General features: G+C 39.5%; 1 protein-coding gene across 1 annotated transcript; it reads left to right on the top strand.

Moving 5' to 3' along the window:
* The first annotated feature begins 1,614 nt into the window (after nucleotides 1-1,614).
* On the top strand, nucleotides 1,615-23,367 carry ATP6V1G3 (ATPase H+ transporting V1 subunit G3). The gene is made up of 3 exons (XM_062211398.1): nucleotides 1,615-1,696; nucleotides 12,566-12,666; nucleotides 23,194-23,367. The coding sequence occupies exons 1-3, from the start codon at nucleotides 1,615-1,617 to the stop codon at nucleotides 23,365-23,367; spliced, it is 357 nt and encodes a 118-aa protein (XP_062067382.1).
* Nucleotides 23,368-25,971: the final 2,604 nt, after the last annotated feature.

Genomic DNA, 25,971 nt, shown 5'->3' with positions numbered 1-25,971 from the left:
CAATTTAGGTAAATCATGGCACTATCATATCCACCTCCTTAAGCTTTGGGGACACATTGCATTTTCTTCAGCAATAGAAAACTGATTCTTATGATGTCCTTTTCCCAAGCTCCATATGAACCATCCCTCATCTGTGATTCAACACTGTGTCTTATTCAAGGAGAATATATAATAACTACTGTTGGTATAAGACTAAAGTGAATTTTTTATAATGACCCCCAATTAACAAACCACAGAAATAAGTGATGGTCTCCATTCAGTTAGTAAAAGTGAGTCAGTCCCCAAGCCATGTTGAACTTGAGTTGAAATATCTGTTAACCAAGTTCCATGTCTATTGATAAGTCTGGTATCCCAGTTGCACTAGCTATTGTAATTATGCAATAAAAATCAGATGCTTCATAACATGATTAAATATGAGTGCAAAAAGAAAAAGAAAAGTGATCTGGCGTGAGAAGGGGAGTGTTTTGTTTGGAACATTATGTGATGTACACATAATATAGATACATGCACAGATGATGCAACTCCAATAAATTAGGAGAAAAATAGCAAACCCTTAATAGATTCAGCGCTAAGACTGCTTTACAATTGTCTTGAAGTCTATACACTTATTTAGAGAAACTGAACCCAGCATTTATAGATGAGGCAATACAGGTGCAGTTGATGAAAGCAGTAATACAACAATCTCCAGTCTGCAGATCATTTCAGCAGGATAAAAGCTTTTCACTCCAAGTCAAAATATTAGTTTCTCATTCCAAGTAAAGATTGTATTTACATAGAAACACTACTTTAGGATTCTTCACTGTGACCACTTTCAATTGGATAGAATCAAATCCAGTGTGATGGATTTTACTGTCCTCTCTTAGGACAATACCCAACACACACACTAAATAACGTAAGAATCATGTTTAAATTATTTTAATTTAACCTCAAGAACTACAGTTGCAATTTCCTCTATTATTCATGTAGTTATCATAGTAGGATCCCTCTAGAAATTAAAAATTACTAGAGAGTGACACAATGGCCAAAAGAAACCTTTTCATTCCTGTCACCTGAGGCCTAGGAAAAGCAAATAATAGAGCCCAGGTCCATCATCAATGCAGAAAGCCAGTAAATCTCCTTCACGGCAAAAGGTTAATAGATTTGCCCCAAGCAGATCACTGACTCGCTGGAGACACAGAAAGAAAAAGACCTGAGACCAGTACTGCATGGGCAGAGAACAAAGAGCCTGCAACTCGGAGGAGAACGACAGTAAACAAGTCAGGATTTCTTACAAGATGCAGGGAGCTGATAGTCCCCAAAGGCATCCCACTTGCTGTTTATAATCAGACTCAATACCCTGTGAAATTCTGCTTATTTCAAGTAGACACGCTGATGCTGGCAGACATGGAAAGTTTGCAACTTCCTCACACTGACTTGACTGGTTTTTCTGGATTCCACCTTGGCCTCTCTTGGGGCCCAGCTATCTGGTCAGATCAGGCCAGTTTGGAACTCACAGCTGTGCTTAGGACTCATTATTGACACAACAGACTGAGCAGTGCGCTGATTTCGGACAGGATAAATGGGCCCACCACCTCCCAGATGTCACAGGAGCCACTTGTCTTCCTGCAGGCTGCCATGACCAGCCAGTCCCAGGGGATCCAGCAACTCCTGCAGGCAGAAAAAAGGGCCAAGGACAAGCTGGAAGAAGCCAAGAAGAGTAAGTCTCACCTGTGAGGGGCTTGTCACAAAGCGGATGGGGCGGTGGGACTCGAGGGACTGAGCAGGGCTTTCCTGGTCTGCAGGCCCTGAGGTCAAACTCTGATTCCACTGCACAGTCCTTGTGAGACCTTGGCCACTTTGTTAAAATGCCCAACCTCGTGTTCTGCATCACCATAGCGGGGTTGAAACACCCTGATTCGATTCTTCTTGGGAGGCCATGTGCTAATGAGAAGGTTGTGGCCTTATTTAATGTTGTGGGAACTTGAGCCTTGACTCAGAAATGCCCTTAAAGCTGCCATGTCTCAGATTCCTCACTACTGAGCAGTGCTTCAGTCATGGACAACTCCAGAGTGAGTCTGCTTACCAGTGAGTCAACTTGAACAAACTACCTCTCCTACCTCTCCTGCCTAAGCATCAATTACAAGGTCCCTGAAACTGGGAGAGTAAAGATTAACAGTTCCTGCTCACCCTTTCATGATGGCTTTTAAATTCTAATATTTCAGTATTTCTATTTATTCTCATTTTCTGTCTTTCTACTTAGTCATTCAGCTCTGCACTGACATATTGAATGGCCTCCATAAGTCTCCTTCCCATCCTCTTTGATATTCACTACAGCTATATCAACTCAGTATTAATGTTATTTCTATTTATGCTTGCAGATAATCAAAGTTTGTTATTGCCCAAGGCTACATTTAAAAAATAGAAAATGTTGTGCCAGGCACTACGCTCAATGCTTATCCTAAAACAACCTTAATGGAAAAGGGAGAGTGATACTTGGAGGCATTTTACAACTTGCCCAAGGTCACACAGAGGGCAAATGGTAGAAACAGGATTTGCATGAGGTCTGATTCCCTAGCCAAAATCTTAATCAATGCACTATACAAACTCACACATTTTTTTTAATGGAAAAAAAAAATGATGCTGCAGATCTATAGCCTGAATTCAACTTCGGTCTTCCATTTTGTATCACCTCATTATTTAATTTTTAATAATTTGCAGTCATTCACCTTCCTCATGATTGTGTGCCCTGCCTTTGCAGTTAGATTCAAAGTCTGGTGAGACAGGGTCCCTGTCTTACAAATGTTGCCTATGTAGCATTGTGGATGAATGTTGTGACAAGGTTAGAGTAGGTACAGACTACAGCTTATTGAAATACACTGGGTAAAATGACAGGCTGGCATATCACGGTGCAAGAGAGGAAGTCAGGCACACGGTCCACTGGAGTTTTCGACCATAGGTAAAATAACTTCCCTTTCTTAAGGTAACTTGATTTCTGGAACATCCAGCAGTGAGGGCACCAAAAACAAAATGGAAAACAAGAAAGCCAGTGAGGACTAACTTCACCTATTTCTCATTGTTTTCTAAAACAAACCATGCAAATGACTGCAAGATGGTATGAAAGCCAAGAAATGGTAGAGCAAACAAAGCAGTCCAGGGCCTTCTGATTGAAACAGTATAGAAAACTCCCTTACTTGTTACTCAAATTTCTTTAACCACAGTTCAAACTTCTAGATCAAGGGACAAAACAATTTTAAGATGTGATAATTAAGCTGCCCTTGGTTCCTCTTTAAGGAAGAAACCAAATGACCATCTTGGTTGCATACATAATCAATAGTATTGTATGATTCAAATGCCTTGTATGAATCAGTTCTCCTTTTTCAAAGTCATGAGGGAGGAAAAGTGTTGCTAATCATGCATGTTGTTTGCAAGCAGAGCCACTAAGGACACCAAGGCTCCACATTTCACAATTGAGATGAAAGCCAAGCTTCTTTCTCATTTCTCTTGTGAACATGAAGAATACATATTGTGCTATTTGTGTTTGAAATGTTCATTTTATTTGCAAATAATTTAAAGGAACTGTAGTTTGTCTGTCTTAGTCTACCATGTCCTTGTTCATGAGTATTCAAACAGAACAGTCAACTAGTAATAATAAATGCCCAGGCTCTAGAAACGCTTTGGAAAATATTTTGACTTTCAACAGGCAACCCCCAGATTCAGTCTCAGAGAGAATGTCACACTTCTGTCCTCTTTGCTTTGGGCGCCCTGACTGTGAGGAGAGTTCTTATCTGGGCAGAAACTACTTTTTTTACATAGCTGTCAGGATGTGGCTGTACAGTTACAACAGCAGCCATCCTACTCACTTCTTAAGCACTCTATTGAAAAACAGAAATACGACCTTATAGAAGAAAGTTTAGGGAAAAACGAAATGAAAAGGTAAATTTATTTGGATCGAAAATATTTTGAAATCCATGCATCATTTTTTCATAAACTCATTTTCCAGGAACTTTGTGAACACTCCTCCCATATGTGGCAAGTCTTAATTTCCCTCATGTTTCACTCATGCTAATTTTATTCACTTATTTAGTTCAGTAAATATTTTGGGCATTCCCAGATCCAAGCCATGTTGATGCGTTCACTGATGCATTGACCTGAGCCCTCCCCTAAAGAACTCCCCAGTGACATAAAGACGTAAATGACCATTAAAAAAAGAGAAAGGATTAATGACAAACGAGTTGTTGACAGCTGTCCATTTACTAAACCCATATCTTTTCACTTTTTTCTATAAAACAAATCAGTTGAAGATCTGGCACAGTGAAGAAAAATGGATTCAAAATGAGGATTGATAAGTCACAAAAGTGAAGGAGGAGGCTTATCATCACTTTCTCTTTCTTTACAAATATCTTTAATGTGTTTATTTTGAGAGACAGAGAGAGAGCTCCCATCTGCTGAGTCACTCGCCAAATACCTGCAACAGCTGAGACTGGCCAGTCAGAAGCTGGGAGCCTAGAACCTCAATCTAGGACTCCCAAGTGGGTGGCAAGAATCCAACTACGTGAATTATCACTGCTGCCTGGCAAAGTTTTGACAGCAGGAAGCAGGTACTCTAATGTAGGGCTTCCTAACCAGTAGCTTAACCACAAGGCCAAATGCCTGCCCCACTTTCCCTCTCTTAAATTCACCTATGCGAAAGTCTGTAGATGGACTCCCAAGTGTGTATTTAAAAAGAAAAAGTAAAGGAAGGGAAAGGAAAAAAAAAAAAAAACCGTAAGACACAGAATTAAGAGTAGCAATGTGGCAGGATTTACATATTACATGCAAAAATATAAACACAGTCTATTACAGAGGACGTCTCAGACCCCAGTAAAGTCACTGCATAAGAGAGTGCAGGGTATAACCACTTTGCCCGAAGGGGTACATCTAGGGATTGTGGATATGGTGTACCAGGAACTCTCCTCAAACTGAGGTATGGAGAAATGGAATACCGAGGTCCCTTCCAGAGACACTGTTCCACAGGAGCCTGTGTAGGGCTGTGACAGCCTTGAAAGCCACGACATGAGGCAGCAGGGCAGAAAATGCATCAGCTTGAAGAGAAAGGTCTTCCAGCCCTGGCTCACTCCCCAAATGGCCGCAACGGCCAGATCTGGGGTGATTCAAAGCCAGGAGCCAGAAGCTTCCTCCCGGATGCCCAAGCACTTGGGCCATCTTTGACAGCTTTCCCAGGCTACAGAAGATAGCTTGATTGGAAGAGGCGCAGCCAGAACTTGAACTGGTGCCCCTATGAGATGATGGTGCCGCAGGTGGCAGCTTTACCTGCTATACCACAGCGCCGGCCCCGAGAACTTTACTTCCTTAATACAAGCTATTTAGCACCTCTGAGCTTCAGTCTTGTTTACAAAAAAAACCAGAAGTTTTTATATACCTCTATCTCAACCAAAGTTGCTTCGAAGATCAGAAAAAAATACTAACTTAGAGTAAAAATTAAACACTGCAGAGATTTTATGTTTAATATATATTTTATATATACATATTACTAGAAGTAATAACAATAGAATAAAACAAAATTGAATAGGATTCCAGAATGGAACCTAATGGAATAGAATCAAATGGAATAGAATAGAACAGAATAATCTAAATGTATTCCTTTTTACCTCCACTGTAACTTCTAGATCTACCTGTCCTATACAAGAAAGACCTGGACTACTTCCAGTAAGATGACAAGAAAGGTTCAGATATTTGTCTTAATTCATTCAGTAAAGAATAAATTATCTTTATTATTTAAAACTCTCACACAGCACATACATTTTATGTGCAAAACAGCCCTTCTGAATTTAGATGGGCTCACAGTAAGTTTGTACTATTTTAAATTCCTCTACTTATCATTAACATTTTGTACCTAATAGGTTGTTCATTAATCAAAACAAAAAAGTAGGTGTGGAACATCAGAGGCCAGCCCTGGAGCTCCAGATCTGGGGCACTGAATTGAACCTCCAATCAGAATTAGTTTAGAACTTCAAGGTACCATTGGAGATTTAGGTTGAAATATGTGACACTTTTACTTGTAGTTGTAATTTTTTGTAATAATAATATTTATTTCATGTATACCCAAGCAAATTTGAAAAACTCTACAGCATTGCATTAACACCATTCTTCTGAAATTTTCAAATGTATGCTACTCAACATCACAGAGAGGGTCCAGCGCTGTGGCACAGCAGATTAAAGCCCTGGCCTGAAGTGCCAGCACTGGTTCTAGTCCTGGTTGCTCCTCTTCCAATTTAGCTCTCTGCTATGGTCTGGGATAGCAGTGGAAGATGGCCCAAGTCCTTAGGCCCCTGCACCCACGCGGGAAACCTAGAGGGGCTCCTGGCTTCGGATCAGCACAGCTCTGGCCATTGCGGCCATCTGGGGAGTGAACCAGCAGATGGAAGACCTCTCTCTCTGTCTCTACCTCTCTCTGAAACTCTTTCAAATAAATAAAATAAATCCTTTTAAAAATCACATAGAAAACCCATGTTTCCAAGTCATTCCAAAACCATACACCAGCACCTCTCCCACAGACACTGCAGAAAATAGCATTTGTGCCTAACTAAAAATTATAAACTGTATTACAAGACAAAGACCTAAAGATGTGGTAAATAAACATAAAACTTCAATGCTAGAGAGGAGACAAATTGAATAGATGTATTAAAGATATTCTAGGGGACTGCATTGTGGGGCAGGCGGTCAAACTATCACTTGGGACACCTGCATCCTACACAGGTGTGCTGGAAATTGAATCCCAGCTCTGCTCCACTTCTGATCCAGCTTCTGTCTAATGGGTCTGGGAAGCAGCAGATGACAGCTCAAGTCCCGAGTTCCTGCCACCCATTTGGGAGATCCAGATAGAGTTCATGTCTCCTGGCTTCAGCCTTGTCCAGCCTCAGCTGTTGCAGGCATCTGGGGAGTGAACCAACAGGTGGAAGAGTCTCTCTGCCTCTCCACCTTTCAAATAATAAATAAAAATGAATATTCTTTTAAAATATTCTGAAAGTTGTCATCATGAAAGTGAAGGACATGCCCTCTTTTTTTTCCCCCTAGAACTGTATGATCAGAGCTCCCTCCCTGGAAGGGCTCTACTTGGGTGCAAATCCAGTGTTTGCTTCTTCCTAGCTGTGTGGCGCTGGTCAGGGTACCTCTCAACCTCCCTGTGCCTGTTCCTTTCAATTTAAAATGGAGATATTAATAGTAACTACCTCATGGAGGTGTTGTCATGATGAACTGAGCTGACACTTATAGAAGATTTAAAACACCACAGGTGGTCAACAAATGTTAGCTATTAATATTCGTCTGATACTTCATAAAAATAATTTTGTCAGAGCGAAATAGTAGTTTCTCAAATGATTTCTTAAGCATGTTCCACTACAAGGCTTTCCACTGAATTCTACTCTAGCACAAAATGAATACTGAAGAACATAATTCTACTTTCTACTTAGATTAATAACATTAACTATTATAGTAATATAAATTAGTTTTTGTGGGTCTAGAACATGCCCACTGTCAATAATTGTTTTCTTGAATCAACAAATGGTTTGTTTCCAAAGGAGCAGATATTCTGGGTTATTTAAATAGGCACCTTGGTTTAATAAATTTTTCACATTGCAAGTGGATGTTTTGGTTCATGAAAACATGACTTTTAATAAACTAATAAAATAAAAGTTGTTATATTAGAATTTCATGGCCCTGTCTAGTATGTTTTATAGCCTGTAAATACTTTGTCTTTATAGTCCACAGACTACCAGGCTATTTGTAAATACATTGGTCTTTCTTTTCTTTGAGTTGGTAATACAAAAATAGCAACCACAAAATAATTTTCATCTGTTAATGGCATTTCCTTATATTCAATGCAGGATCCATACAAAAGTGTCTAGATTTTTTCATACGGAAAATATTAGCAAAGAAAAACAGGAAGGAAGTGGAGATCTGAAAGGGAACAGTCGGAAAAGCAGCTCTGTGGCAATCCCTGTCATCCGCGGAGGGAATGCCTCCTTGTTTCCTGGTGACTTAATTCTCTTCCCAACATTTGTAGTAATTAATAAAAATAATAGGATTTTCTGAATCAGGTTGGTTTCCTCATGGTATCAGTAAGAAAGTGAGGTTGCTTTCTTTTTCTGAGTAATAGAATAGGAACAAAATTATTGATAGGAACAGAGAGAAATTTCCAAACAGTCCTAAATTATGCTTTGTTTTCCATAGCAAACCAAGGTGGCCTCTGTTCTGTGCTGGAGTACTTTTGTCACACGGCCAATTCATTCGGATGACAACTCTTTCCACCACACTAGGGCATCTGGTACTGTATCCAAAGCTCAAATGCCCTCACTGCCTCCGAGCTCCTCACCACCCCTCTGCCTTTCCTAGGGTTGCTGTAGCAGTTTACTGACCATAAACTGGTGGCTTTAAACCATGGAAAGTTATTATCCCTCATTTCTAGGGGCCAGAAGTCCAAACAGAGAGTGCCAGTTGGGCTGAGACCTTGGCTCTCCTTTTTCCTCATTCCATGCACTCGCCTTTGATTTCTCTCCAAATCCCATTGCTATGACACGCAAATACCTCAAACCCAGATGACTGGTGTGCATCTCTGTCTGTATTCCGGACCTTTCTCTTAGATTCCAAACTTGCCTGTCCAGCTGCCCTCTTAGCAGCTCCCCTTGGAAGCCTCCAGGGGTGATGGCCTGGGGACTTTCCCTCAAACTTATGCTTTACTCATCACTTTCCTCCTTAGCAAACGTCCCCAGGAATCAGGTCTGCTTTCCTAATAAAGACTAAAAATTATTCAATAACCACTCTTTGTCAAGCACTTCATATACTTTTTTCCTAAGCCTTCCAATGACTCTTTGAAGTAGATTTTTCACTGTGTTTTATACATGAGAAAATACAGGCTCAGAAATTCTAAGTGGCTTGCTCAAAATTGCAGAGCTTCTAATACCTCATTGTAGAGATGCCCTGTGTATAATTCGCATTCCTTATATTAAGATAGAAATTCCATTTTCCCCATCAGAAAAAATATATAGAAGAAATTTAGCAATTCCGGTAAGAGAATATGCTTTATAGTATCTGAAAAGCATTTTTGCAACTTGAGACATCAGTTCACTTGACCTGTCTTAGCCAGGAAGCCAGAAAAATCCTATCTTTTAAGTACTACTCTCTATCTACTCAAAATCGGATTTTTAATCCTGTCCCCAAATTTCTGTTTGAACATCTTCTTCCTTCTCTTTTCCTGCCCACAAAATATCCTATTGAACATATCTCACATCTCAGTGACCTGTGGAATCTAGGACATTTCTGCAAAGTAAGCCACATATGTAAAAAATGAAGTTTTTTGTTTTTTTGGTTTTTTTTTTTTTAAGATGAAACTGAATAGTCTTCAAAACTTACAAAGGATCTCCTTCACAGCAGGCATTTACCAGTCAAGAATACGTCCACAATGGAGTACCTGGGTTGGATTCTAAGCTCGAGTTTCCTGCAAATGCAGACCCGGGAGGCAATGATGATAGTTCACTTGGGTCCCTGCCACCCATGTGGGAGACCTGAATTGCATTTCTGGCTCTCAGCTGTTGTGGGCATTTGGGGCATGTGTGTGTGAATCAATAAATGAGAGTGCTCTCTTGCTCTGTCTCTCTACCTCTCAAATGGGGGGGGGGGGGAGGGAGGGAGGGAGGGATAGAGAGAGAGAGAGAGAGGTAGATAAACATCTTCTTAAATTTTTCTAATCTCCCTAATGGCATGTGCATTTTCATTTCCTGGGTAAAAAATCTATTCAGCCAAGAAGTCTTTCCTGATTTCGCCCAACAGCCCTGCTTTGAGTCCTCATGATACATGCCCGATTTATTGATGTTTTGGGCTTATTTTGTTAACATTTGACAGAACATATGTGCTGGGTGAAGGAGAAGCACAGATTCTTTCAAATTTCAGTAGTAGACGTCAGTAGTTGTGATTTTTTACTGTCACAAAGCAAACAGAACTAAGGTTTGGGTCTCGATATTTTCATGGTTGATTTTGTGTACTCCACAATTTTATATTTCACAATTTTGATCTTGGAAACTGGGGCAGCATGTATACATCTCCATAATGCACTGAATTTATGCCAACTGTAGGCAAGGTCCATATCATATGTATTTCTCTATCCTGTTTGCACTATGCTTATATAGTAGATGTTTAATGAACATTGAAAGAATGGAAGAATATAGCAAAACCATCCTGACACCATCCTGGAAAATCTGTTTTAGCATTATTTAAAATTGTGATGTGTAGTATGTTAACCCAAAACCAGATTATTTGCCCTGATAAACTTGTGTGCACTTACAAGGATTTGGAAACCATGCGTTTGATTTTCATATCTAAAATCTGAACTCTCCCATATGCTCACCCCCCCATGTTTGAGTGTGTATTAAAAATCAGAGCATGAACCTCTCTGGGTTCACAGGAACCATGTTTTCAATGTTTAAGAAGCCAAATACAAACTTTTAAATTTGGCCATCTTCCTACATACAGAGAATCAAGCTAGAGGTTAATACAAGTGGCTATGATGCACACATTCACACATTCTTCTTCACCCCTAACAGAACAGTAGGCTTGAGGCTCCAGTTTCTGCGACCAGATTAAATCAGGTGTAGCATGTGCAGGCTCTCACACAGCGGCAGCTGCTGAGTCTATCCAGAAAATTGCTGCGCCAGCAGCGATTTCCCCGTGGCTCTCCTGTTTAATTGAATGAGAACCAGCAGGTGACTGGTGCCATGACGGGGAATCACAGACGCACTCAGAGCCTGTCACTGTGTGACGGAGCTAATATACAGCCTCTTGGTGGAGCGCTGGATTCTGCTCACGGGTAGGGCACACGGAGCTTTTCCTATTTTTTTATGTGCTAGAAAGTTGTGACTTTCAAACCAATATTTTTATATATTATGCAATGAAGGTGGACAGTAATGATGTTCCATGTGATTTATTTAATAAAATAATTATATATCCTACCAAACATTATTATTAAGGAAATATTACTATATGGACATTTTATATTGTTCAGATGTTAATGACAAGCAGTCGACAAGAAAACAGGCTAGGGATCCAGGAATAGTTTTTCCTACCAACATTCCTATGTATTGGTTCTATTCACAAGGCTCTGTGAATAGTGTGTGTTTGGTTGACACAAAATGATTAGAACTGAAGAAATTCGTACATACAAAATGGTAAGAAGCATTCATCAAGCAGGGAAAAGGCAAGTATATCATCCGTGTTCTACTAAGTCTAAAGGATCAGAAGAGCGTTATTCACCAGATCTTGGATTTTTTAAAGAAAGTAAAGGAGCAGAGCGAATCTCTGTCCCGGGTTACCCAGTCCCACTCAAGAGTGAGTGGCACTGAGAGACACATGTCCATCAAAACACAGTGAAACAAGCTTTGTTGCCAATAGACACCAGCAAAACAACTCAATCCTAGCAAGAAATTTAGAACCGATCAACAGTCCAGTGGTACAGAGGTATATAAACACGTACATGGATTTCAGATAGACAGATTAAAGTTTATATTGAGAATTTCATGCTACTAGATGAGAGCCCATTATTTAGTTCCCAGTCTATATACTATAACAATATAACAGTTTATGAAATTTATGGGGGAAAAAAAGTGAAGCATTAGTAAAGAAAAGAAACTACATTAAACAGGCAAAAGAATGAAGGCATTTTGACAAGCAGTGGATTTGAAGAAGAAAAGAATGCTGATATAGTTCAGTTTCTTTAAAGTTTTGAGGATCACAAAGTCTTAGTATCCCAGCTCTTGAAAGTGGTGCACAGTGGAGGCATAGCAGTGATTCTATAAGCCAGTCTGTAGTCTAGAACCGCCCACATTTTTCGAAGTGTCAGAAAGCTCACGTGCTTAGCTAATGATCCTCACAGTGTTGTACTTGTCTAAATCTCTCACCTACATTGTCTCCTGGCTTAAGACTTACCCCTGTGCTCTTCATAACAGAAAAGGGGATACTTAAGTCAGTCTTCCAACCATTAAAATCCATTGGTTTCACAGTCACTTTCAAGTCCGTCTCTGAGAAAGCCACTAGAAAAACACATCTACTTTGATGTGCTGTGGGACTTACTCAGACATCCTAGAATCAACAAATGGCAAGGAAAAAAATCCCAATAAAATATTTAAGAGAAAAATCCTAAGTCAGTTTCATAGAGTATAGATTGCCTGTTTGCAGCGAAGTTGGAGATCTGCCAGTGCTAAATAGGATCCAGTTGGTGTGGACTGAGGGATTCCTGGCAGCAAATCACGACAGAAAATCTGACCAAATAATGTCTTTTCAAGTAAGTGATAGCTAAAATCTGTTCTCTGGATGTTACTGCTGTGAGTAAACTGGCAGATATTTAAGCATGCAAGAGTAGGACAAAGTTGTCGTTTCCATGTCTAACAAAAATAATTTTTTTAATATATATTTTTAATCAAGCTTGGCATTCTAGAAAAAATTTCAAACTGGAGAAGTTATCTATGTTTTTAAAAATTAAGTTTGAAATTCCATGTATATTAAAAAGAAATATTCCGTCTATTCTACTATTAATTTTCAGGAAAAGGCAAGCGATTGAAGCAAGCTAAGGAAGAAGCAATAGCCGAAATTGATCAGTACAAAATGCAAAGAGACAAGGACTTTCGACTGAAGCAATCTAAGGTAAGTCAGAAAGTCAGCACTAATTTTCATGCAGCATAGATTATAATTTATTAATATTCATAAGGTGTAAGGTAGACCATCAGAGAGAAATACACAAGAATTCAACAAATCAGTTCAACCAACATAACAAAATTATTTGTCTTATATTTTACTTTCAAGTCATTTTTAATTTTTCATATAAAGGCTCAATCAATAGTTACTATCTAATGTATATTATATGTGAAAATCATATTCCTAAATATACAACTTTCAGGGAGTGCTCAAAGTATAATTGACTGACAGATTTAAGAAAATAAACTTCAGAAAACATATTTTGCCTGTAATTTTTATCAATAGAATCAAAAAATGTTGCATGCCTAGATACAAAATGAATTTTTTAGACCAAATTGCCTTTGATGGAGCCACAATTTCCAAGTGACCAAGTTGTTGCAAATTCCCAAAAAGCCTTCTGTCATTTCTTTATGATCTCTTTTCAACTGGCTGGCTTCATTCAGTAAGTCTTTTGTTTAACTATTAAGAGATAGTTTTTCTTGGGGACAACATTGTGGCACAGTGGGTTCAGCCACTGCTTGTGATGCCAGCATCCCAGTTGATAGCTCCAGTTCAAGTCCCATTTATTCCACTTCTGATCTAGTTCCCTGCTAATTTACCTGGGAAGGCAGTGGAAGACGGCCCACATACTTACTTGGCTCCTGTCACTCATGGGAGAGCCCAGATGGAGTGCCTGGCTCCTGGTTTCACCCTGGCCCAGACCTAGCTGTTGGGGCCATTTTGGGGAGAGCACCAGTAGATGGATGATCTCTCTCTCTCTCTCACTCTGCCTCTCAGATAAATAAATAAATCTTTACAAAAAGGAAATAATTTTTCCACAATGCCATTTTTAAAATATCAGCCATTTTCAGAAAAATAAGTGCCTGATATTTTGATATTTCCAGAGCTTAAATCATACTTCCCTGGCTGCAATATGAATTAAAATACAGAAAGCACTATACTCTGTGTGTCATAAAGTTTATGATATTTAATTTTTTTAAAGATTTATTTTATTTTTATTTGAAAGGCAGAGTTACAGAGAGGCAGAAGCAGAGAGAGAGAGGTAGAGGTCTTCCATCTGCTGGTTCACTCCCCAGATGGCCGCAATGCCAGAGCTGTGCCAATCCGAAGCCAGGAGCCAGGAGCTTCTTCTGGGTCTCCCTTGCAGGTGCAGGGGCCTAAGGACTTGGGCCATCTTCCACTGCTTTCCCAGGCCATAGCAGAGAGCTGGATCGGAAGTGGAGCAGCCGGGACTAGAACCGGTGCATATATGGGATGCCAGCACTGCAGCCCATGGCTTTACCCACTACAACACAGCGCCAGCCCCTAAATTTTATTTTTGATAAAAATATAAATAAAGCTCTGTTCAGAAGTTGACATTGCAAAATTAACTACACTGTTGTTGGCAGTGTCTCCATTCATAATTTTTATGTCCTGGTGACAGAAGAAGAGCTCATATAGGAACAGGTAATTTGGACCTCTTGATTGAAAAAAACGATTTCAGTGGGTTCTTCCCTCAAGTAAAAAGTTTCTCCTTAAATAAAATAAATCTTTAAAAAAAAGGTGGTGGTGGTGGTGGTGGAAGTGACACTGTGACGCAGCAGGTTAAAGCCCTGGCCTGAAGCGCCGTCATCCCATATGGGCGCCAGTTCGAGCCCCGGAGGCTCCACTTCCAATCCAGCTCTCTGCTATGCCCTGGGAAAGCAGATGGCCCAAGCCCTTGGGCCCCTGTTCCCACGTGGGAGACCCGGAAGAAGCTCCTGGCTCCTGGCTTCATATAGGCCCAGTTCTGGTCATTGCAGCCATTTGGGGAGTGAACCAGCAGATAGAAGACCTCTTTCTGTGTCTCTATCTCTCTCTGTAACTCTGTCTTTCAAATTAATAACATAAATCTTTAAAAAAAAAAAAAGTTTCTCCTAGAGTAAGGTTGCCTACTTGGTGAAAACAAATGTTTCTTACTTGGAAAAAGAAATCTAGAACCATAGCCCACACACACAATTGCCCTTTGCACCTCAGCAATCACATTGTCCACCACCCTTGTCTCTGCTTGTTCTCTTCCATCCATTCTGCTCCCTATTTCTCAGACAGGCAGAATACACCACCATCGTGTGGCCCATACAATAGACCATGCGACTCTCTCCATTTTGAAACAATTATCTCATTCTTATATTAATTGGAAATTGCATAGAAATTAATCATTTTTTTAACTTTTATTTAATGAATATAAATTTCCAGTGTACAGCTTATGGATTACAATGGCTTCCCCCTCCCATAACTTCCCTCCCACCCGCAACCCTCCCCTCTCCTGCTCCCTCTTCCCTTCCATTTGCATCAAGATTCATTTTCAATTCTCTTTATATACAGAAGATCAATTTAGTGTAAAGATTTCAACAGTTTGCACCCACATAGAAACACAAAGTGAAACATACTGTTTGAGTACTAGTTATAGCATTAAATCAAAATGTACAGCACATTAAGGACAGAGATCCCACATGAGGAGCAAGTGCACAGTGGCTCCTGTTGTTGACCCAACAAATCGACACTCTAGTTTATGGCGCCAGTAACCATCTTAGGCTGTCGTCATGAGTTGCCAAGGCTATGGAAGCCTTCCAAGTTCGCCGACTCTGATCATATTTAGACAAGGTCATAAAAGACAGGGTGAGGATAGTAACCAATGATCCTAAGAGTGGCATTTACCAGGTTTGAACAATTATACAGCATTAAGTGGGGAAGAGGACCATCAGTACACACGTGTTGGGAGTAGAGCCATTGGTGGTAGAGTAGAGGTTATGGTTACAAAGGAATGAGGCCCAAGTGCACTAGACAGGGCCTAGAACAAAGGACAGAGTCATTATTAGAGGAGCTAAGAAAGGTGCTGTCTAAGCTACAATTAAGTTTTCTGATTGAGAGGCAAATAGAACCTGATAGAAGGGGCTTGATAATAATCTGGTGGGCTTTAGGCCTTGTAAATTCAGAGGCCCAGACCTTTCTATCTCTTCACAAGGGGTATATCCTAAGGGAGGTGTGAACCTCCTAGGGGAAGGCACTCTGTTGACTTTCATTACTTGGCTGGCCTAGGAGGAGAGCTGGCCAGGTAAAGGCAGGTGGCAGCTCCAACAAGAAACTTATAGTTCTGCCTGCAATGTTGCTGACCCTACTTGGCCATCCCCTCAGCTGCGGTGGTCACTTTGGAAGCTGGGCTGAGTGAAGGGCTTTTCAGCTTAGAGCCAATAAGATCTGTGGCTCTGACCTGGGCATCCTTCGACTCCAGGGCAGGTCCATTTCCAGTGATCCAACTCTTGGCAGAGCTGCCAGGGCTCTTCGCAAGCTGACTTCTGCTGAAGCCCAGGCTTACCTCATGGAAAGCCACTGCAGTGGACTGGCCTGTTGGGTCTCCTTGAGGGCAGATCACTGTACAGATCAGCCATTCATAGGCCTGCCACCCATTGCTTCTGATGCCGAGCTTTCTTTTCCTCCTGGTTTGTGTTAAAGCAGACCAGAGGATGCAAGTCAAGGGAGTGCCCGTGTCCCATCTCTAATCTTCGGTGGCCTGAACTACAAGTCTATAGTCACAGGCATGTTCTGTAGTAGTTTTTCTAAGGTAGACAATGCCCATGAGGAAAATTATATTCTCACTTTAAAACTTTCTTTCCCTTTGGTCTGAAAGGGAGGTTTTTTTTTTTCTACTTACTGTATACTTCGCTGATGGCGATGTGAATCTAGCTATGAGATTATTATTTAAGTTCTTATTTTGGCTATGCTATTACAGAAAAATGTTAGCCATCTCTTTTATAAGGTCTAAAGATTAAATTGTGTGTCCTACAGATTCCTTTATAACAGAATTAGTTTCCTACCTTGAAGAGAATAGAGAAATGAAAGAACAAGTTGGGCTTAGAATAGAGAAATGAGGGAGCAAGTCCTAGATCGCTTGCTGACAATAGCAATATCACATGAATACTTAGCAAACAGTTTCAACCATTAGATAACAACTTAAGAAAACATTTACCAGAAGGTCCAATGCCACTCTTAGGATCATTGGTACTGGAGCCATTACCACTGCCTCCTAACGTCTGCACCAGCAGGAAGCTGGAGTCAGGAGCAGAACCAGGCATTAAACCCAGGGTTCAATACAGGCCGTGGATGTCTTAACCAGCACCTCAGTCAACAGACTGAACACCTGCCCCACTCCTCCAACCAGCTCTGATGATATTATGGAGAACATTTCTGAGATGGTAGCTATTTTTATTTTTTAAGGAACAACAAAACTTACCACAATTTCAGAAAATGGTTGAGTTCAATCTTTTGAAATACTGTTTCTCCAGAAGAATCCTGGCAAGAATAAATCAGGTTCAGGATTTGTCCTCTGCTGAGGTCAGTAACGGAAACCCCTCATTGTTCTCATGATTAGAGCACCCAGCCAGTTTGTACTGCTAGTTGATCAAAAGCTTACCCGAGAAAGTCAACATGATTAAGTCTCCGCTATGTCAAGCAGGTTGTCAAACCGTTAGCACGATCTTTCCTTGGCATGGCCTCCGTGTGTGGGTGTGCCGCTCTCCACTTAGGTCTCACCAGCAATCACCCAGGGGAATCAGGAGGTCAGGGAGGAGACCAGGACCCCAGTGTTCTGCCTGCTGTGGATTTTGTACCTTGAAATTTCCTTTTTCTGGCTTCTCAGCTCCTGTCAATACTTGCATCTTTTCAACTCCCCTGACATCAACAGAAACAGGTATCTCAATCTGGGTAATATACCAACCAATATTATGTTATCACAGATTTATTTATCTTTTGCTTATCATTGCTGACCAGTATAAACCTTCTACTAAAGAAGATATTACATTGCTAAAAGGAAATCTGTATTATACTGGGAAAATTAAATATATTGTTATAAAAGTGAGATGGACTATGCATCTAAACAAAAGTCCTGAAAAGGTTGCCCTTGGCAGTGGAAGATTTTTACTTCTTTAACCCTTGTTCCTTAATTTCTATCTTGAGAACATTTTACTTCCTTGAAGCAATCACAAATTGAAAATGTAAAACTCGTTTGCTTATGGCAGCAGGACCTGAAGCTCTGCTTCACCTTAAACCGGAACATTTAAACAGCAGGTAAAGAAACTTACAGAATATTGGAAGATTTCACCAGCATCTTCAGCCAGTACGCTGCGAGGCTAGAAACATTTATGCTGACAATCAACTTTTGAAAAGGAACATGGAGAGATCTCTAAATGGCACTCTTTGACCAAATGTATTATCACATGTCACAAAATCATCCTCTCTAATTTACACAGTGTCCCAAACTTTCAGGGAACAGGCTTCTGACAAGATGAGCAACAGAACACAGGTAATGGGATCGCTGTACTACCTGGAAAGCTAATCATTCTGCCCAGTTCAGTAGACATGTAGTGAACATCTACCACACATTAAGCAGTGTTCAAGGCATTTACAATACAATGGAGAACAAGATGATGCTTGTTTTTGCTTTTGTGGAGTTCATATGGACTCATTTATATGCCCATGTGGGTTATATTAGCATTATACCTGCAGATAGGAAGAACAGAAATCTCCCTTGGGAAGGCCTTTTAGAATTGTAGATAGCCAGTCCATTAACGTTCAATGTGACTATTGATAAGTAGTGACTTTGCCCTGCCATTTTCCCAAAGATATTTTCTAGTATATGCTTTGAGCTTCCTATGATCTTTTACTGGTAGATTTTCTTCCTTTACCTTCTTTCATATTGATGACCATGTTTCTGTGTTTCTGTGTGTATCACATCTTTAAGCATTTTTTGCAGGGCTGGATGAGTGGCGACAAATTCTTTCAATTTCTGTTTGCTATGAAAGATCTTTATTTCACCTTCATTCACAAATGAGAGCTTTGCAGGATATAATATTCTGAGCTGGCAGTTTTTCTCTCTTAGTACCTGGGCTATATCTCGCCATTCCCTCCTAGCCTGTAGGGTTTCTGATGAGAAGTCAGCTGTGAGTCTAATTGGAGATCCTCTGAGAGTAATCTGACGTTTCTCTCTTGCACATTTTAGGATCTTTTCTTTATGTTTCACTGTGGTGAGTTTAATTACAACGTGTCGTGGTGAGGATCTCTTTTGGTCATGTTTATTAGGGGTTCTATAAGCTTCCTGTACTAGGATGTCTCTGTCCTTCTCCAAACCTGGGAAATTTTCTGCTAGTATCTCACTAAAAAGTCCTTCTAATCCTTTCTCCCTCTCCATGCCTTCAGGAACTCCTAGAACCTGAATGTTGGGTTTTTTAATAGTATCCTGTAGATTCTCAACAATATTTTTTTAGGTTTCTAATTTCCTCTTCTTTTATTTGGTTTGACTGTAAACTACCATTCAACCCAGCCATACCACTCCTTGGAATTTACCCAAAGGAAATTAAATTGGCAAACAAAAAAGCTGTCTGCACCTCAATGTTTATTGCTGCTCAATTCACAATAGCTAAGACCTGGAATCAACCTAAATGCCCATCAACAGAAGACTAGATAAAGAAATTATGGGACATGTACTCTATAGAATACTATACAGCAGTCAAAAACAATGAAATCCGGTCATTTGCAACAAAATGGAAGAATCTGGAAAACATTACGCTGAGTGAAATAAGCCAGTCCCAAAGGGACAAATATCATATGTTCTCCCTGATCAGTGACAACTAACCGAGCACCAAAAAGGAAACCTGTTAAAGTGAAATAGACACTATGAGAAATGGTGACTTGATCAGCCCTTGCCCTGACTGTTGATGAACAACCTAATACATTATCCCTCTTAGTATTTTTTTGTCTGTTCTACTTAATACTATTGGTTTAATTCTGTAATTAATACACAGTTATTCTTAAGTGTTGAAACTTAACTGAAAAGTGATCCCTGTTAAATATAAGAGTGGCAATAAGAGAGGGAGGAGATGTACAATTTGGGACATGCTCAATCGGACTTGCCCCAAATGGTAGAGTTAGAAACATACTAGGGATTTCAATTCAATCCCATCAAGGTGGCAGGTACAAATGCCATCTCACTAGTCCAAGTGATCAATTTCTGTTCACAATTGATCATAATGGTAGGACTAAGAATCAAAGGGATCACATAAACATGACTAGTGTCTGAAAATACTAACCGATAGAACAAAAAAGGGAGACAACGATCCAACATGGGAAGCGGGATACACAGCAGACTCATAGAATGGCAAATGTCCTAAACAGCACTCTGGCCTCAGAATCAGCCCTTAAGGCATTCGGATCCAGCTGAAAAGCCCATGAAAATATTTCAGGCATGGAAAGCCAAGACACCCTGGCAAAAAAAAAAAAAAAAAAATGACCTAAATGAAAGATCTCCGTGAGTGAGATCCCAGTGGAAAGAACAGGTGATCAAAAAAGGAGGTACCTTTCTCTGAAGGGAGGAGAGAACTTCCACTTTGACTATGACCTTGTATAAATATGATAAGAGTCAGTGAACTCAAAAGGCTTCCATAGCTTTGGCAACTCATGACAAGAGCCTAGGGTGATTACTGATGCCATAAACAAGAGTGTCAATTTGTTAAGTCAACAACAGGAGTCACTGTACACTCACTCCTCATGTAGGATCTCTGTCCTTAATATGCTGTACATTGTGATTTAATGCTATAACTAGTACTCAAACAGTATTTTTCACATTGTGTTGCTATGTGGGGGCAAACTGTTGAAATCTTTACTTCTTTCTTCTATATATAAAGAGAATTGAAAATGAATCTTGATGTGAATGGAAGGGGAGAGGGAGCGGGAAAGGGGAGGGTTGTGGGTGGGAGGGAAGTTATGGAGCGGGGAAGCCATTGTAATCCATAAGCTGTACTTTGGAAATTTATATTCATTAAATAAAAGTTAAAAAAAAATTGTAGATAGCCAGTCACTCTTTCAGCACTATCCATGAAATATTATAGAAACCCAAATTACTGGCTATCAGATAAGCTCAGAAATATATTTAATGGTTCAGTATCTCATATACCATTATGGGAGTATTTACAAGAGTATCACAGAATTTATGAAAGTGCAAATAGATTAGAGAAATGACAGAAGTGTAAGCAGGGAAATCAATTAAAAATCTCAATAATAATGTCTGATATTTACTCATTGCTTATTCAATGTTATGATTCTATACTAAGTGTCACCCTAATGATAATTCTATTCAAAAAATTATTATATTGTCTTTGTGAAGCACATTAAGGGTACAACTGATACTAAGAGATGGCATGTATTGCAGTAGACCTACACTATTCAGTATGGCTATCACTCACCTGGGCTACTGAGCACTTGACATTTAGCTAGTACAAATCAAAGTGAGTTGTAAGTGTAAAATATACACCAGATTCAAAAGAATTAGTATGAAAATAAGAATGAAATTTTTATATTGACTGTACATTAAAATAATACAATTTTGGATATACTGGATTAAATATGTAAAAATTAATAACACTCATTTATTTTGCCTTTTGAACATGTCTTCTAGAAAACTTAAAATTCCATATATGTCTCACTTTGTAGCTCATATTACATCTCTTCTTTTTTAAAAAAAAAAAGATTTATTTGCTTATTATTTGAAAAGCAGAGCTACAGAGAGGCAGAGGCAGAGAGAGAGAGGATTCCCATCCATTGGTTCACTCCCCAGATGGCCACAATGGCAGGAGCTGCGCTGATCCGAAACCAGGAACCAGGGGCTACCTCCAGGTCTCCCACAGGGGTGCAGGGGCCCAAGGACTTGGGCCATCTTCCACTGCTTTCCCAGGCCATAGCAGAGAGCTGGATCGGAAATAAATCAGCCAGGACTTGGACTGGCACATATATGGGATGCTGGCACTGCAGGCAGTGGCTTCAACCACTGTGCCACAGTGCAGGCCCCTCATATTACATATCTACAGCTGTGCACACTTAGCTCTCAAGAATCTGCTTTATATTTCACAACAATCATTAACAAATGGATGATGCCATCTCCATTTCCAAAATGAAGAACTCAGGTTGACATTAATTCTCCCAAAGTTAAATAAAATAGTTGCACTAAACTAAACTAATGATAACTATTACTAATGCTGATTCAATGAAAAAATAGGTAACAGTTTCACAACAGTTTATCTTATTTTTTTAATCACAAAATACATTGGATTTAGGGAGTAAAAATGTGGGGTGTTTTGGGTTTGGGGTTTTTTTTTTGACAGTTTGGTAGAAACCCACTTAAGACATATAATTCAGTGGAAAAAATTAAATTTAGTAGAATTATTTTAAGTAATTCATTTCTATATTTAAAAGTTCTTCTCTGCAAAGCAAACTTTTCCCTTGTGATTCTGTTTCTTGTATACTCACTTCTCCAAATGTTATTTTGTGTTAAATTATCTGGGAGTCTTAGAAGCTGTGTCTTTCAAAATGATTTTCTTTGAACTGGAAAGACCCTGTGGCCTGGTCTATAACACAGGAAAGAACTTGAACTAAATAACCTCAGTCTCATTTGACTTCAAGGTTCGGACTCAGACAGAGCAGGCAGGTTCTATAATTTAGAACTTCTTAACGCTGATGTCGAAGTTAGTCATTAGGTGGGTTTCTTGCACTGAATTAAACATGTACCTTCCCTAAACACTCACAGAAGAGAAAAGCAAACTGCTTCCTGCCTTCACAGGCCCAGCTTACAAAGGAGGTAAATCAGAGTTGACCGCTTTAGCAAAGGAGAACATTCAAAGTGTTTCACCACAGATTTCCTCTAAATTATTAACTTCCCTGATGAAATTATATTTTGGTCAAGCCATTACTTGACAGAGAAGCTAAGAGTATAGAGGAGTGAGTGTTAAATACTGAGAGTCACTCACAAAGAGCAGTCAGAAAGATATATTAAATTGTGTCAAAAATCATAACGTGGTAAAATGAATATATATCTCTATTTGAAACAAATTCAACCCACACTAAAATTCTCAAAGTATTAAGGTACTCAAAATTCTATCTGCATTGTAAATGTGTCCTAGTGCTTATGTCATGTCTGGGTCTTCCTCTAAAACAAGACTAAATTCATTCAGATCACATTTTTAAATAGAGAAAAATCAGTTATTCATGCTTTACTAAAGAGGAAAGGTGGTTTTAATGGTGTCTTTCAACTTTATTTTCTAGACTTGTAATGCAGAATGTAAGCTATAGGAAAGATATGGAAGGTGGGTGGAAATTGCTATAAATATATTAAAAGTGTGAGAAATGAACCTGTGAGTATGATCTAAGTATTGTGCACCTGAATGCAATTTGTACTATGGAGAGGTCAGCTACGAGTGGAAGTAACCTGCTACGGCCAGTTGCTGGTTTTCTGGAAAGTTTATCCCTCCCGTTCATGATATTGATGAACTTGCTGGTTCTCTAACCATTCTGGAAAAAACAATACATAATGTGCATACCGCAGAACAATCATCAATAATAGGCTAAGACAAACTTAGTTAATAAAGCACATTGAAAGCACTCTATAGTATAGTGAATTCTGTTTTGTTTTGGTAGGTAATGGGTTCTCAGGGTAATCTGTCAGATGAAATAGAAGAACAAACACAAGAGAAGATACAAGAATTGAATGCAAGCTACAGAAAGCACATGGAAAGTGTGATGGAGCAGCTTTTGAACATGGTCTGCGACATGAAACCAGAAATCCATGTGAACTATAGAGTCACCACCTAAATGTACATCCTCTTCTCCAATAAAATGGTATGGGTGCCTCCTGGTTGATTTGGATCATGTTCATGTTCAGGAATTTGAAATGTTAACCTTAAATGTACTGGACACTTACCAATCTCAATGTGACATAATCATACATAGGCACTGAATTCAAAATCAAATCAAAGTGCTGTTCTACTGTTCTGGCAATATTATGACCTTGCCATTTCATTTGGAGTAAGTCAGGAATGCAGAATAACATTCTTTTTGATACTTTCCTCTCCATATTGAAAGGAAAATATGGTCACAACAGCTTTTCCGTGTATTTGATTTTTGCTTGTTATTTCTCATTTTTATCAATTTAGAAAACTTGCTTCTAGTTATGATGTTAAAGGATAAATTTAAATGGAGGATACAATATGCTCATTTTAGATCTGTTTGAGTCATATGATCAAGAATTCTATTCAATTCATTAATCAGTGAGAAAACTGGTAAGATATCAGCACCAGTTCCAAGAACTTTTCTAAGAACTGAATGTATATATAAATATACACGTGCAGAGAGACACAGGAAGGCAGAGAAAGATGGATTTAATAACCACTTTATTTACTTAATCTCATCTAGCTAGATATTACTCTCTTTCAAGTATATTTCTTAAAAGAAAACAATAATAAGCTGATGGCATAGAAGTTTGGGTATGTTTGCTTGAATGCTTTTTAATTCTCAGGAGAAAAGCTAGATTTGATTGCCATTAGCACCATCTCCTAGCAATAACTAAGCAAAATTCTTGTTAAGTACCAAGTACTTCGTAAATTCCACGTATGGGGGCCAGTGCTGTGGCATAGCAGGTAAAGCTGGTGCCGACAAAGCTGGCACCCCATGTGGGCACCAGTCCTGGCTGCTCCATCTCTGATCTAGCTCCCTATTAATGTCCTGGAAAAAGCAACAGAAGATGACCCAAGTGCTTGGACCCTGACACTCAGATGAAGTTCTTAGCTTCTGGCTTCCACAGCCATCTGAGGAGTGAACCAGCAGATGTAAGATCTCTCTCTGTCATCTCTCCATCTCTCCTTCTCTGTCTCTCTGTCTCTCTTTTTCTAACTCCAACTTTCAAATGAATAAATCTTTAAAAAAATTTTAATTCCATGTCTAAATTATTTCAGTCTCATTGTGGAGGCAGTGTTAGTGCCTCCACTTACAAAATGGGAAACAGAGGCTAAGGAGCTTTGCAGGAGTTGCTCAGGGAACAGAGGCAGCATTGAGCCTGTAGGACACCAATGCCCACCTCATCGCTTCCCACCAAATGGTCTCCCAGAGAGTTTCTATATTTGTATCATTATGAATCATGTATACCTTAAAGTCTTTGATTTCAAATAATATAAGCAAAAAGATTGCGATTCCAGTCCAAAAATTTAATTAGTAAATTTAGTTGTTACAAAACTGTCTGTACAATTCATTCAAAATATAAACTGAAGTTATTTAATTGTTTTGATTGAATATTCGTTCCCCTGAAACCAAGAGTTTAATTTCCAAAAGTTTATGTTAATGGCACTAAGAAGACGGAAACATAACCCACCTCTAATAGTGTTTGGAGGTGTGGTCTGGGAAAGTGATTGGATTAGTTAAACACTTAGAGGGGTGCCCCATCAGAGAATCTTGGTGGACACATAGATAGACACATACACACTCCCTGTCTCTTGCCATGTGATTCCCTGTGCCAACAAGAACACCACCAGCAGAGGCCAACCCAATGAGACTACCCAAACTTGGATCTGAATCTTCAAAACTGTGAGCTAAATAAACCTATATTCTCTTTAGAAGTTAATTGCTTCAGGTCATAGCAATGAAAGTTGACTGATTAAACTGTTGTTTTTAGAAGGTTAGCATCATGGATTCCCTTTACTAAACAAAACCTTAACACGTATTTTAATATTTCAGAAGCCATCAATTTTACATTTACACTAGGAAAAACTGGGAAGGGGCCAGTGCTGTGGCATAGCAGGTAAAGCTGCCACCTACAGTGCCAGCATCCCATATGGGTGCTGGTTCAAGACTAGGCTGCTCCACTTACGATCCAGCTCTCGGCTAATGGCCTGGGAAAGCAGTAGAAGATGGCACAAGTGCTTGGACCTCTGCACCCACATAGGAAACCAGGAAGAAGCTCCTGGCTCCTAACTTTGGATCTGCCCAGCTCTGGCCACTGTAGCCATTTGGGGAGTGACCCAGAGGATGGAAGATCTCTCTCTCATTCTCTCTCTCTCTCTCTCTCTCTCTCTCTGCCTTTTTGTAACTCTGCCTCTCAAATAAATAAATAAATAAATCTTTAAAAATAAGAAAAAATTAAATTCCATTTGTTTCTCTGTTTTCCCAATTTTTGAAGACAGGAAAACCAAACAAGTTAGTTTGTCAATTTTATCTGGCAGAGATTTCTCCATTTTCAAAAAACACAATGGATTCCTCAGTTAAAGAACAGGAAGGGATCGTATTTCCTGGGAATCATTCCCCTATTTTTTTGAGGTGAGGAGGGTATCAAATAGCTTTGTCTCCCAAAAATGAGGACAGCCATGGAGAAGTTCCACTTCAACACGTTTGAAGAATTGAAGGAGGTATTCAAAAAATTCATGGAAA

Source organism: Lepus europaeus, chromosome 14, assembly GCF_033115175.1.
Source record: "Lepus europaeus isolate LE1 chromosome 14, mLepTim1.pri, whole genome shotgun sequence".
NCBI classification, from domain to species: Eukaryota; Metazoa; Chordata; class Mammalia; order Lagomorpha; family Leporidae; genus Lepus; species Lepus europaeus.
This window is presented reverse-complemented; position numbering and strand designations above follow the sequence as displayed.

What these genes read in the sequence shown, in the direction of transcription:
- ATP6V1G3 (XM_062211398.1), top strand. Translation starts at nt 1,615, where the DNA reads ATGACCAGCCAGTCCCAGGGGATCCAGCAACTCCTGCAGGCAGAAAAA. An exon ending in GCTGGAAGAAGCCAAGAAGA is followed by an intron (nt 1,697 to 12,565) that starts GTAAGTCTCACC and finishes ATTAATTTTCAG; the next exon opens with GAAAAGGCAAGCGATTGAAG. An exon ending in TTCGACTGAAGCAATCTAAG is followed by an intron (nt 12,667 to 23,193) that starts GTAAGTCAGAAA and finishes TTGTTTTGGTAG; the next exon opens with GTAATGGGTTCTCAGGGTAA.